General features: G+C 42.0%; 1 protein-coding gene across 1 annotated transcript; it reads right to left on the bottom strand.

The window, feature by feature from the left end:
* Window positions 1–2,215: 2,215 nt before the first annotated feature.
* LOC132644119 (uncharacterized) lies at window positions 2,216–3,154 on the bottom strand. Its single transcript, XM_060360679.1, has 2 exons — window positions 2,771–3,154; window positions 2,216–2,695 (listed from the first exon to the last, which is right to left on the bottom strand). The coding sequence occupies exons 1-2, from the start codon at window positions 3,152–3,154 to the stop codon at window positions 2,216–2,218; spliced, it is 864 nt and encodes a 287-aa protein (XP_060216662.1).
* Between the last annotated feature and the right edge of the window lie 12,232 nt (window positions 3,155–15,386).

Raw genomic sequence — 15,386 nt, 5'->3', positions numbered from 1 at the left:
GTTATGACTGAGATTTCTCTGGATGGCTGTTAGAATCTTACCGACTCTCTATTCTTCAGCCCACTTACATATCTCTGGTTTCTGGGAATCAGGTCACATGTAGTTCGACTTGCTGGGGAAGAGTATATCCCTTATGTGGGATTACCTTCGGATTTCCCGGTGTGTATCCTATTGGTCGTGGTTTTTAGTAAAGAAAGCAAATAAAAGACAAAATTGTGGCTGAGTCTTCTAAGATCGAATGGCTTCCAAATCCTGGCTGGAGAGCTTGACTCTTACGGGCACTTTATCTTGACTGGCCGCGTAATAAAAAGTTCCACGTTTGCTCCATAATTGTCTAGGTCTAGTTCAGCGAGCCGGCTCCTTTCTAGCGGCTGTGTACCTGTTTTTCGAATGTTGACAGCATTGCGGATATTCCTCGTGGTGTAAGCACGATTCTTCGATAAATAGCCTTTGTGACTGTTTCTTGTTTGTGTAAATGGACTTTGTGGCGGTATCTTGTTTGAATGGAATGTCCCTTGTGGCAGTAATTTTGTAATGAAATAGCCCTCGCGGCTGTTCGTATGAATCGCCCTTACGGCTGTTTGTATGAATGACCCTCACAGCTATATTTATATGAAGGGCACTCGCGGTTGTGTTTGTGTGAATGGCCTTCGCGGCTATTTGTATGAATGGCCTTGTCGGCTATGTTTGTATGAATGGCCCTCGCGGCATGTAAATGGCAGATATGGCCCTTTTGGCTGGATGATCTTTCTTTTGTCCGTTGTCTTGGCTGTGACCCTCATGGTCGGATATGCCCTTCGCCCTTTGCTATGACCCTCGTGGTCGAATCTATCTTTGTCATCCTTTGTTTTGTTGACCCCTGTGGTTAGATATGTCCTACTTCATTCATTTCGTGACCCTTGCGATCAAATAAATCATTTTTATCCATTCATTTCGCGACCCTCACGGTCAGATGTGGTTTTTTATTCTTTCATGATCCTTGTCAGTAGATATGTCTTTGTCGTTCATTTGTGACCCTTTTGGTCAGCCGTATCTTTGCCATTCATTTCATGATCCTCGCCATCAATCATGTCTTTTGTCCATTTTTTTTGGTAACCTTCATAGTCAGCCCGGATCTTTATGCTCATTCATTGTTCTCATGACCCTTGCGGTCAGATATGTCTTTGGCATCCACTCATTGTGTGACCCTTGTGGTCAAATATGTCTTCGTTGCTCATTATCATGACCCTTGTGGTCAGATGTTCTCTTTTTGTTCATTCTGTTCTGACCCTTTCGGCCATTGATGTCTAGTTGAGTTTACTTTTCGCCTTTCGTAGCGGGTAGACCCGTTGATGACGTGTTGATTTTTGAAAATCCTGCATCCACAGAAACATAGTTAGTTTCCTAAGAGGCCGATTAGTGTCATTGTCCTCTCGTTTGGTGTGTTCTCTTGATGCTTCTTTGGACTCGGTATTTCGAGTGATGGTTTTTTAGAGTGAACTTATGCTAATTTTGTTTGAAAAAATCTAAAGGTAAAGTTATAAAATGTGTGTTGTTTTCATTGAAAATTTTTGTTTGTTTTAAATCTCATGACATGTATTTTTCGAACGAGGTCTTCCGGGAGCTCTTGTTGCTGTATTCCTGGACTGGTGGAATTTTTGAGATCTTTCTAAAAAATTCTGCCCCAGTCTTAGGTCTTGGTTTGATTGACTCTTGCATCGTCTCGTTGTGCAGGAATTTTTTAGGGAACCTAAAAAATTCTTCCCCAGTGTATGGTTTGGGCTTGTCATCTTCCTCGTTGATTGCTTTTGACGGGAATTTTTGAGGTCTCCTAAAAATTTTTTCCCCAGTATGGGGTTGACGTTGGCTGAATTTTGCGTCGCTTCTTGTACTTTGATTTCGATTGCTTCTTTCCGACTTCGTGTCTCTGAGGTTTCCTAAATATTTCTTGGGTTTTTCTTTTGTGACGACCAAGCTCGAAACCGCCTACGTATCCTGTCGCAACAGGAATCAGGTCGAACATAGTTCGGAATAAGGTAATTGACTTTTAGTTTTTACTAATAATGCGACCGGGTCCGATGTGGACCGCCTACGTATTCCATTATGGGGAAGTCAGGTCATTGCGTAGTTCATATTACAAAGGTGATTTTTTTTCCTATGTTATTACGAAAGTGTGATTACAAGAAAAAGGTGCGATTACAAGGAAATAATAATGTGATTACAAGCCAATGGAATCTTAGACGTAGTATCTCTTGAGCGCGTCTGCATTAATAGCTTTGGGCCTTTCTTGTCCATCCATCTCGGCTAGGACTACGGCTCCTCCCGAAAGCACTTTTCGGGCCATGTATGGTCCTTGCCAATTTGGTGCAAATTTGCCTTTGTATTCATCTTGATGAAGGAGGACTCGCTTGAGTACGAGTTGTCCAATTTGAAAGAGTGGGGCTCTGACCTGCTTGTTGAAAGCACGAGATATTCTCTGTCTGTATAGTTGTCCATGGCATACTGCTACCATTCTCTTTTCATCTATCATGGCCAGTTGCTCATAGCGATATCTAACCCATTCTGCATCATTCAATTCTGCTTCCTGAATGATCCTCAGTGAGGGAATTTCTACTTCCGCGGGTATGACCGCTTTTGTACCGTAAACAAGGAGGTAAGGGGTATCTCCGGTGGATGTCCGGGTTGTAGTTCTGTATCCCAACAAAGCATAGGGCAGCTGCTTGTGCCAATTCTTATAGTTATGGATCATCTTCCGAAAGATTCTTTTGATGTTTTTGTTGGCAGCCTCTACGGCTCCATTCATCTGTGGCTTGTAGACAGTTGAGTTCCTGTGAGTTATTTTGAAATGTTTGCAAATGTCTTTCATCAGATGGTTGTTCAGATTGGCTCCATTATATGTAATGATGGACTTGGGCACGCCGAAGCGGCATATGAGATTGTTCTTGATGAAGTCTGCCACAACCTTCTTGGTCACCGATTGTGAGAAGTTGCTTTCACCCATTTGGTAAAGTAGTCGATAGCTACTAAGATAAATAGATGTCCATTCGATGCCGGTGGCTCGATAGGCCTGATGACATCCATCTCCCATGCGACGAATGGCCAAGGTGAGCTTATTGCATATAGTTCTATTAGAGGAACCTTGATCAGGTCCACATGTATCTGGCATTGATGGCATTTTTGCACAAATTTACAGAAGTCAAGCTCTATGGTCATCGAATAGTATCATGTCCTCAAGATCTTCTTGGCCAGGATGAATCCATTCATGTGAGGTCCGCATGCCCCTGCGTGTACCTCTTTTAGCAATTTCGTGGCCACTTTGACGTCCACACATCTGAGCAACCCGAGGTCGGGTGTTCTCTTGTATAACACTTCTTTATTTAGGAAGAATCTATTGGCTAACCTCCTGATGAATTTCTTTTGATTTCTCGAGCTTTCTGAAGGGTATTCTCCTTTCTCTAGATATACCTTGATGTCGGCGTACCATCATTTACCATCTGGCTCGGCCTCAACGTGGGCGTAATAAGCCTGTTCTTTCTTCAGAGTGATTTCCAGTGGATCAATGTGAGTACTTTCGAGGTGCTGAATCATGGAGGCTATTGTAGCCAAAGTGTCAGCGAACTAGTTTTGAGCCCTCAGAGTATGCTGGAAGTCGATGCTTTTTAATCTCCCACATAGTATCTGTACCAGATTCACACACACAGTCTCTGTACCAGATTCACATACGGCAGTATCTTGTCATTCTTGGTCACCCAATTTCCATTCACTTGATTGATGAGCAAGTCGGAATCTCCGATTACCAACAACTCTCCTATGTTCATGTCCGATGACATTCTGAGGCCGAGAATACATGCTTCGTACTCGTCCATGTTGTTGGTACATCTGAAGTTGAGTTTTGCACCCATCAGATAGTGTTATAATCGGATAGTGTTGTCCTATTTCTGATATCAACACTGCTCCAATGCCGGAACCTTTGTAGTGACTGCCCCGTCGAAGAATAGTCTCCATCCCGAGTACGGCTTGACCATTTCTTCTTCCATAGCCATTACTTCCTCATCTTGGAAGAAAGTCCTTAATGGTTCGAGTTCATTGTCGACGGGACTTTCTGCCAGTGCCTGTCATTTAACTGCCTTCTGTGCTACGTACACAATGTCGAATTCGCTTAGTAGCATCTGCCATTTGGCTAGCTTTCCAACGGGCATCGGTTGTCGAAAAATATACCTTAATGGATCCATTCTGGAGATGAGATGAGTGGTAAACACTGACAAGTAATGCCTCAGCTTTTGGGCTATCCACATCAGGGCGCAACATGTTTTATCTACGAGTGTGTATCTCGATTCGTAGGATGTGAACTTCTTGCTCAGATAATAAATGACATGTTCCTTCTTTCCTTCTTCGTCATGTTGGGCGAGCATACACCCGAAAGAGTTATTTGATACTGACAGGTATAACAGCAGTGGGCTTCCTGGCCTGGGTGGCAGTAAGACGGGAGGATTGGAAAGGTATTTCTTGATTTTGTCGAATGCTTCTTGGTATTCCTCTGTCCACTTTGTGGGAGCGTCTTTTTTGAGTAGTTTGAGGATTGGTTCTATAATCACGGTTGACTGGGCTATGAATCGCCCAATGTAGTTTAGCCTTCCCAATAAGCTCATAACTTCTTTCTCGGTTTTGGGAGGCGGCAGTTCCTGTATTGCCTTGATTTTTATTGGTTCTAGTTCGATGCTTCTTCGGCTGATATGAACCCTAACAGTTTACCTGCAGGCACTCCAAATGCGCACTTCGTTGGGTTTAACTTCAGATTGAACTTGCCAGGTCTATCGAAGAACTTACGCATGTGCGTGCTATGCTCTGAACTTTCTCTTGACTTTATGATAACATCGTCCATGTAGACTTCGATCTCTCAGTGCATCACATGATGGAACAGGGTAGTTATTGCTCTCATGTATATGGCGCCGACATTTTTGAGATCGAATGGCATTACCCTATAATGGTAGACTCCACAAGGAGTGATGAAAGTTATTTTCTCAGCGTCTTCTTCGCTCATGAGTATCTGATGGAATCCGGCGAAACAATCCATGAATGACTGCAATTCATGCTTGGCACAGTTGTCGATGAGAATGTGGATGTTTGGGAGGGGAAAGTTATCTTTCTGACTGGCCCGATTGAGGTCTCGGTAGTCCACGCAGATAGGAATCTTTCCTTCCTTCTTGGGTACTGACACTATGTTGGCCAACCAAGTGGGGTAGGACATCACTTCTACTATTCTGGATTTGATTTATTTTTCTACTTCGTCCTTTATCCTCATACTCATATTCGGTTTAAATATTTGGATCTTTTGCTTGACCGGAGCAAAACCTTCTTTGATGGGTAATATGTGAGCTACTATTTCAGTGCTCAGTCCTGGCATGTCGGCGCATGACCAGGCGAAGACATCCACATATTCCCTCAATAGAACTATAGGTTCTTTTTTTTGTGGCGCTTCCAAATCCGCACTAATTCGTGTTTCTTTAACATTTTCTTTGTCACCGAGGTTGATTACCTTGGTTTCATCTATGTTTGGTTCTTCTTATCTTCCAATTCTTCTACTAGGCCTTCTGGCATCATTGTCTCCTCGTTGTATTCCTCGTACTCTTGTTTGTCATTCTCCTCGTTCGTTTCACAACATGTCATGACATTTTTGGTTTTTTTTATTATTGTTATTACTGAAAAAGCGAGGCAAAGTAAAGTTAGGTTTTATTATTGTTCATTATGCACAATTATGAAGAATTTTTTATCGTTGTTAGTAAAAAAAAATCTAAATCGAGGCTTTCATTGATTCGAAAGTGATTGATTACAAACTGTGGTCCTGGTTCGGAACAACATCGAACCATTCCTGTTTTTTAACATTGCGAGGTAATTTTGAAAAAGGGCGATCATCCGGGCCTCAGCTGATGTCACCGTTTTAGCAGAAGGATTTTAAAGAAGCCCATTTCTCTACCGAGAAGCCAAGAAGGGAGTGGATGTCCAGTTATCCAAGTGTTCTCCTGGCCTCAGGCTACATATGGTAGGTATCTCCTGGCATTCTTTGATGATTGCGCAGCATTCTTCCTCTCGAAATAGCAGCTCCAAGTCCCCACCAACTTCCTCATCTTTTCGTATTGGCATCCTCTTAGGAAATGACTGGTACAACCCTAAAATCGGTTGAGGAAAATTCTCCATTCTCGGTTCCCTTTTAGCGGCTTTTGTGAGCTCGTCCTCACTAGGAGTATACCCAGGCCGAAGTGGTAGTTTTCTTTTGGGATTGGTATAGGTTCTGTTATGCCCTTCAAATCTTTTCCTAGAACTTTCCCTGATTCAAAACTATTTCTCAGCATCATGGAGGTAATCATTTTGTAGACCGCGAGCATTGTCTTGTCAATCTTTTCCTCAGCTTGGGTTGCCCCAGTGTATTTCACCACGTGAAAATTCGATCTGTTAGGGTTTCCTTCGATCACTAGTATGATGTTGTAAGGATACTTCTGTGTATCTTTTTCAGCTGTGATCACAATCTCTTGGACTTGCCACTCAAACTTCTTTTCCTGGTGCAGTGTTGACGGTACGACACCGACAGAGTGTATCCATAGTCTTCCCAGGAGCATGTTATAATTGGCGGTTACTGCCATGACTTGGAACTCTGCTGTGAAGGAGGAAGGTCCTATTTGGATGTGCAGGTCCACTTTTCCTAAAGAACCACTTTAGGACCTATCAAATTCCCTGATGTTCGTCCTGCTCTGGCGGACTTTGCCAATATCATAGCCAAGTTGCGTCAGTGTGGTTAAAGGATAGATATTGAGCCCCGCCCTATTATCCACAAGTACTCTTTCTATCACTTTGTCACGACATCCCAGAGTGATATAGAGAGCTATGCTATGGGTGGTTCTTTCAGCCGGCAATTCTTCTTTGGAGAAGCAAATTTTGTGTTCTCCGATGACATGAGCTACTAGCCCGGCCAGATCTTCGCTGCTCATGCCTGTTAGCACGTGTGCCTCATCCAACACTTTCATGAGAGCTTGCCTGTGTAGTGGCGAGCTGACCAGTAATGCTGACACTGATATCTGTGCCGGTATTTTCTTCAGATGCTCAATAATCGAGTAATCCTTTGCTGTATACGCCACCAGAAGTCTTCTGCTTCTCTTTCAATGATTGCCCTTTTCTGGGTAACTTACTTTCTTGCAGTATTTTGAGCCAGCTCTTCAGGAGTGTAACATCTTCTTGAGCGAGTCATACCTTGGGCCATGGCTGCTTGCACTGCGATTGGTTCTTTGGGAGCAGCCACTATCTATTGTGTCACCCGAGCTACCACCGATGCTGGGACTAAGGTTCTGAAAATTTGTATAGCTTTGGGAATCTCCGGTGCATGAATCAGGACTTTGAAATTAGGACGCTTCTGAAGCGTGATGGAAGCCACCGTCTGATCAATGGACTTGACTGTCCTGGGGACTAATGCCCTGCAAGCTACCAAGTTTTCGTCCTTTTCAATCATATGGACTCCGTTGTTTTCGTGGTTGGGCAACGAGTTTGTGTTTACATTGGGAGCTATTTCCTGAACGATCTCTCCTTTTTTCGATCAGATCTTGGATTCTATGTTTGAGATTTATGCAATCTTCCGTATTGCGCCCATTGCCTCCTGAGTGATATGCGCAGGTTTGATCAGCTCTGAAAAACCTGTTCTTAGGTTGAGCCAATTTCGGAGGGATTTTCTGGATGAAGCCTACGGTGTGTAGCCTTTCAAAGATTCGAGCCCTTGGCTCAAGCAGTGTCGTGAACTCTCTTGCTGACTTCCTCTCGAAAGCAGGACGTGGAGCATTATATGCTAGTGGTGGTGGCTGATTTTGGTAGTTTGGAGGTGGATGGATTTGTGGTGGGTTGTTTTGCGGTGGTCGGTAAGCATGGGCTACTATTTAGTAATCCTGCTCTGGTGGTGGTTGATAAGTTTGTTGCGATGGTGGTTGGTAAGTAGGAGCGGGTACTCGCATACTCGGTGGAGCCGCGTAAGCTGGCACAGTATTAGGGAAGCTTGGTCGTGCGTAGAATACAAGTGCAGGGCTGTAAGGAGCAGTTGGGTAATTGACAAGAGGTAGAGTTTGATGAGAATATTGTGGTTCTTCCCTCCTTTTGGGGTTTGGGATATGCTTGCCACGTCTTTTTTTTTTTTTTTTTTTTTTGCAGAAAAAACCCGCAGCAGCTTGGCCAGATGCCTTGTTGAAGATGCTGACGATTTTGCCAGATTTGAGACCAAATTCTATGGCCTCTCCCATCTTGAACAGTTCGGCAAATGGCCTCCCGGCCATGGACAACATCCTATCATAGAAATCGGTTTCTTGTGATCGGATGAACACGAAGACCAGTTATCCCTCACACATCAGTGGTTGTACCCGGGCTGCTTCGGCCCTCCACCGGCTAGTAAACTCTCTGTAGTTTTCAGTCAACTTTTATTTGACCTTCTCAAAGTAGTATCGGTCAGGCACTATTTAGATATTGAATCAAAATATTTCCATGAAGGTTTCTGCCATATCTTCCCAAGTGAGCCATTGGCGCATGTCTTGGGTTGCAAACCATTCGGTGACTTCGCTAGTTAGACGTAGACTGGATAGTCACATGATCAGAGGTTCGTTCTTTTTGACATCGACCAACTGGTCACAGTAAGAACGGAGGTGTGCTTTAGGATTCCCTGTCCCATTGAACATCTCGAAGTTCGGGATCTTGAATCCTTCTGGCAGATCCAAGTCCGGGTACATGCACAGATCATCGTATCTCAATCCTGACGACTTTCTTGTGACTCTGTTGGACCTCTCCAGTAGTTCTTCCATTTTCCTTTCCATGTCCTTCTCATGCTTGTCGTGTTCGACCCTCCGAGCCTTCTCTATTTCCTCATAGAGGTCCAGTTCTTTGTGTCCTGGAGAAAATTCATTTAGAGCGTTTGGAGTATAGAAGGACACTGTTGGGAAAGTGGGGTGGTTTGATGGGACTAACATGGTTTGCCTGGTTGGCAGAGCCGAAACATGTGGTCGACTTGCCAGATTGATGAACACCGGCTGAAGAGCTTGAAATGAGGGAGCCAAATAAGTGTTTCCCGAAATTTCGGTATATTTGACTGGAGGTGGGGTGAGGTAAGAAGTGTTGATGTGATGTGGGTCAGATGGAGAACTGCTCAGGTATCGGAGAGCTAAGCGAGGGGAAGGGAGGAGGAGGCCTACTTCCTTCAGCAGGAGTATCCTTGTTGGCGTCGGATGTTTTAGCCTTAGCAATCTTGTCTTGGAGGGCCGTGATTGTCACGACCCAGCTAGGGGCCGTGATGGGTACCCAGGGCTAGCCACCGAGCATTTCTCGTTCTACCACTCATCTTACTCATTTAATGCTCTTTTATCAACTGTATACTCAAATTGTAGGAAAATCATATTTTATATGGAAACAGAAATACTTTTATATACATATGCCTCTCGGCCATCAAAATAATATATACATATAATAGCACCTCGTGAGACCATCTAACCCACACTGCGCATCTACGAGCCTCTACTGGAGTGCTACACATAAAGAAGGGACAAGACCCCGTCATGCCCCAAAAATACATATATATGACTATACGCAAAAAGGATCATCATGAGCACCTCCGAACAAGGGAGTGCTTTCAATCAGCTGACAGCTACTACGAATCTGGGTCGAGCTCTCCTCCCTGTCTACCTGTGGGCATGAACATAGCGTCCAAAGAAAACGGACGTCAGTACGAATATTGTACCGAGTATGAGAGGCATAAACAAGGAAATAAGTCAATGATATACAAGAAGTATCAATATGGAATAACTGTATCTGACTATCAAGTGTAAAAGAAATAAATGCATGCTGGTTTACTCATAGTCATCATCATGTCATGTGTGCATAAATATATAAGCTGCCCGCCCATATAGGTACGGTGTAATAATGTATAGGCTGCCCGTCCATATCGGATCGGTGTGATAATCATAACATTAGCCTGCGTCTAGGCCTCCCGCGTCCGGGGTATCATCTTATGCCGCCCACTAGTGGTGTCTGCCTATGCCATTTGGCTATGGTGTATCGTATAGCTGCCCACCTTAGCGGTGACTGCCCGACCAAATAAGATCAGTGTTATGTCATCATCATACACTTATCATAACATATGCATAATGCTTATGAACAACTTTACTTTATCGGGGTGACGTAAGGTCGTGATTCCCCCGATTTCATTATGGAGTAATCATTGACATTCTGCCTCACCTTGAAGGAATTAACACATAAGGTGAGTGTAAGCAATAAATAACATCATGTCATATCTTTTATCTTATATAGCTATTCATAGACATAGGCTTGTAGCTTTCTAGGATATAGGAACTTGTGCGGAGGAAGGAAAATCATGCTATGAGATTCATGCCATTAGAAATAAAGGACTAGCCTCACATACCTTTGACTTTTAACTAAGCTAACGCTTGCTTGTTCTCCTTCGATATCTTTCTACCTTCAAGAGAGAATTTGCACTATCGTTAGTTAATTCGACTATAAGAACGCGTGACTATTTCTAGGAAAACTTTGGGCAGTACTTCCTTTGTTTATAATACTTTTCCCATATGCTATTTCAACTGCCACACGCTCACAACAACATTCACAATATCGCAATCAACAATCATCATTCATATACATTGACCACAATCCACCATTTCTCTTCAATTTCTCCACATTTATGGTGATAGCTTACTATCGCGTTTCCTCATATATAATACTTATTTCATGGTCTAAATATCATTTATAACGTATTCATAATCACAACACACCAACATTCATGATTCAACCCAACTACCATCCAACCATGACACTATTCACTCATTAATGACCCATTTCCTATGTCTTTCTACAATTCAGGTATCTTAACCTTCCAATACCTTAAATAACATGGTTTAGTCATGAAACTTACCTTAGATGATGGTTGAACAAGCTTTGAATGGAATTACTCCTCTAACAACAAAACCCTACTTCACTTCCTTTGGGTTTTCTTGAGAGAGACAACTTTAGCTAGGTTTCATACACTTTATTTCATGGATTTGGTGTTATTGATCATGGATTTCCCTTGGTTTTCTTGTGAGGAAGAGTAGAGAGCATTCTAGAGGTTTCTAGAGAGAAATAGCGTGGAAATGAAATGAATTGAATGAGCTTAGGTCTCCTTTTAATGACTTAAAATCTGATCTGGAATGAACAGTAGCTGAAGTACACAGTGGTCGTAAACCCAGTTTACGGTCTGTATTCCAGTTTACGGGCCGTATTTCGTGGTCGTATTTAAGCATATCAAAACCAAAATGGTATGTTAAGGATCATGGTGATTTACGATCACGGTTTACGGGCCGTATTTCAATTTACGGTCCGTATTCCAAGTCCTATTTAACCATTTGAACATTTGATAGAAAGTTGAAGTTTTGCGAGTTGAAATACGACATGGTGGTTTACGGGCCGCATACCACTTTACGATTTGTATTTCACTTTACGGTCGACTGGGCCAAAATGCAAATCTGTGACTTTCAAGTCTTCAAAACCTATAATTATTCATTGTGGAGCATAACCTATCTCTTGTTCCCATTGCCTTTGAAATCTTACTTAAGGTCGTCAAACGTCGTTCCCTTCTCATTAAAACATCATATACCCGTATTCTTCGTTAGTCTATTCATTGTACGTTCTCGGGGAAATTTCCGAGGTGTAACATTCTTCCCCCCTTTTGTAACATTCGTTCTCGAATGTTAAACACTCGGGATTCTGCGAAAATTTCGCCAGAGTTTCTCCTGTAATGTGGCACTACCATCCTGCCACAACAACCCATAACATCATTGCCTCACAGGGCCACAACACAAAATAAATTCTAAGAAAGACTTACGAAAGCTCCCGAAAATAGGGGATATAATATCTGAGTAATGATGGAAATAGGGGTGTTCAGATACTCTAATTATTACACTTCATTTATTGCATCCTTACCTCATATTGTTGGCGTTCCACCTTGAGTCTCTTCTGGGGGTTGGAATAAATGTGGATACTTGAACTTCATACTCTCTTCCGCTTCCCAAGTCATTTCTTCTCGGTTATTGTTTCGCCACACGACTTTAACTGAAGCTACCTCTTTATTTCGGAGTCTTCGCACTTGCCTGTCTAGAATAGCAATAGGCACCTCTTCATAGGTTAGCTTTTCTGTCACTTGCACATCATCTATCGGGAGAATCTTTGTGGGATCTCCAATACACTTGCGGATCATCGAAACGTGAAAGACTGGATGGACTGATTCAAGCTCCGAAGGAAAATCCAATTCATAGACTACATGACCCACCTTGCGGATAATTCTATGGGGTACAATGTATCTAGGGCTTAGTGTCACACCACAACCTTACTAGGGTGTGATGGGCACCCGACCCCATATTCGGAGCCAAGCGAACCCGCTGATTCTTATTACATACTTAATCTCTTTAGACTCTTAAATCAATAAGGAATAGAAAACATAGTAAAGCTTTCAGAATCTTTCTTTCATCGTACTCCGATCAAGTATAATCTGTGGTCATAATGGATCGGTAACATAATACAATAAGACACGTCGGCTGACGAAGCCGCTTGCAAGACTGACATACTACACCCACGACTCTGTCTGCAAAGTCTCTAACTTCGAACAAGACGTCATAGCATATCGCTCTGACCCGACAACACTCCAGAGCAAATGGAGCTTGCCAACTCCGCTGGAACATCTTCTATAATAACTTCTACTCATCTGGGTGTACCTGCGCGGCATGAAACACAGCCCCCGAAGAAAAGGGGTCAGTACGAGCAATGTACTGAGTATGTAAGGCATGCATAGTAACATAGTAAGGGATATAAATATGAATAATAATAGAATGGAAATATAGAACATATCATGAGGTAGAAGAGTAACCTGTACATATGAGTGCCTCTTAGGGCGGATGCCATGCATGCTTATCTTTCCTTTGAAAACATTTTTTTTTCATATATATAGAAAATAGAACATGTCATAGCGCCGAACAACGTCGGCTCCCCCACATAGCGCTGAACGACGTCGGCTCCCCCACATATATCCCGCGTCCGGGACGATGTCATATTATACCAACTGATCAGGTGGATACGCGTATATAACGCTCTGGTCCTTTTTCCCATCTTCCCCATATACATATACATATGTCCCTTTTCCCCATATTCCCCATATACATATATCATATAAACAGCATGCATGAGAGCCGAAAGAAAGTCATGTATCCATCGGAGTGACGTAAGGTCGGTAACCTCCGATTATATTATGGAATAATCATCACGATTTTGTCTCACCTTGAAGGAACGATAATCATAAGATGAGACTAGCAACGAATAACAGCGTACATAAACCGACACCTGAAGACTCAGAAACAAGTTTCGGGTCAATATTACTCAGTATAAGGAAGTTATGAGCATTTGAAGTACAGAACCTCTTACGAACGTTTCGGAAGCCATTTTTGGAAAATCAAAACGATAATCATGTCAAGTACCTTTCGAACATGAAATCGTTCTTATCATAGTTATCATAGAAATATTCTCATCCTTGAAATTATCATTGTCATTGTGAAACATATCCATCGTCATTGTCATAGGAGCTTACAAAATCATAAACCTCTGTTTTGGTAGAATACAGACACTTTGGAAAAACATTTACGAGTTATCGGGAAGAGAATCATGCCTTGGAATCATAAACATCTAACTTTTGAAAAACAAGTAAGATATGGAAACAATTATGAAATCATAACATTGGGATCATGCCTTTGAAAGAAAGGGACGAGCCTTAACATACATGTTCCACGTCCTATTAGCTACGCTTAATTGTCCAAGCTCGCTATCGCTAGTCTACATTCAAGAAGATTGACGCAATCATTAGACTCATCGCCATATACTTGTCTTAATCTTTCAAGTAAATTCACTTATGATCTGCCGAAATTTCGGCAGCATCTCCCCTGTACATACACCATCCCCGAGAATCTAACTCGGCCCAATCATCAATCAACAATCCGAGAATTCAACTCGGCCAAACTATATACAACAATACCAACAATCGTGCCAACAACATCAACAATCAATTTAAGACGCATTCTAACATTAACAACCTTTGTCATACAATTCAACGACATTCATTTATATTCAATTCACATAACATTCAAAACTACTCAATCAACACACTACTTCACCCGACACCTTCCAAATTCAACAAGAACAATAACAACTTATTTCCTTCTTTCAAATTCGATCGCAACAACCCAACTTACAATCTTCCAAATTCATGAATTCCACCAAAATTTTACATTAACAACTTCATTTCAAGCCATTAAATCCTCATTTTACATCATGGAATCCACAACACAACAATCAAACTACTAAATAAAATCAATTCATTTGCTCTACACAATACAACTACATTCGGCCATACCACACACATGCACGGCCACAACACAACTTCCATATTTTCATGAATTTCATCCATTTCTTCACTCTACAACATATACAAACCATCCACAACATATAAAAGAGGATCAAACCTTACCTTTTCCACTTAGTTCTTCAACTTGGCTAGAGTTGTGTCTTGCAAGAATGAATGGTTTTCTTGTTCCAACAACCACTCCATGTTAATTAGGGCTTTCAACTTGCTTGGAATACTAGAAGAATTTTTTTTTTTTTGATCAACTTCCATGGCTTCAAATTTGGCCATGGTGGCCGAATGCTTCTCCATTTTCTTTCTTCTTGAAGTTTCATGAACTTGTGAGGGGATATTGTGTCTTATTATTTTCTCCACCACTCATCTATATTTATAATTAAGTCCCTCAAATAAGAATATGGACACATGGCCTCTTCTCCATTTTTCTTGAAGTTTCTTTAAATTAAAATAAAGATGACTAATGTCTTGCCTTATAAGCTTTGGTCTATAATTATTGACCAAGCCTTGGGTGGGACCCACTCCCCCACCACACGGCCACACGTGGTCCTTTAAGAATTTTCAAGACTTCTTGTGAAATTCCCATTTTGCCCCTAGCCTTCCGCAATATTACCATGAGCCATTTTGTGAATTTTTCCTCTTTACCCTTGACCTTTCTCAATATTTCCATACTACTAATGTTCATAAATAATATTCATAACCAACTTGTACATTAAAATAATTTTGGAAGATGGTCATTCCCTTAACTTACCACGACTACCTTGAAATATCCGAACGTACAAAATACGGGATATAACACTTAGTTTCCCTTTCTTGCCAAATCTCATCACCCCTTTCATTGGCGATACTTTCAAAAATACCCAATTACCAACTTGAAATTCCAAGTCTCGTCGGCGATTGTCTGCACAAGTCTTCACAGCTTCAATCTTCTGAGTGTCAACTC

The sequence above is a fragment of the Lycium barbarum genome, chromosome 6 (genome assembly GCF_019175385.1).
Source record: "Lycium barbarum isolate Lr01 chromosome 6, ASM1917538v2, whole genome shotgun sequence".
Lineage (NCBI taxonomy): Eukaryota > Viridiplantae > Streptophyta > Magnoliopsida > Solanales > Solanaceae > Lycium > Lycium barbarum.
Note: the sequence above shows the minus strand (reverse complement) of the source record. Positions and strands in the feature narration are given on the sequence as shown.

Coding starts and splice junctions, on each gene's coding strand:
- LOC132644119 (XM_060360679.1), bottom strand. CDS start 3,154: ATGCCATCAATGCCAGATACATGTGGACCTGATCAAGGTTCCTCTAAT. Junction 2,696..2,770: donor AGCCACAGATGAATGGAGCC/GTAGAGGCTGCC, acceptor TGGCACAAGCAG/CTGCCCTATGCTTTGTTGGG.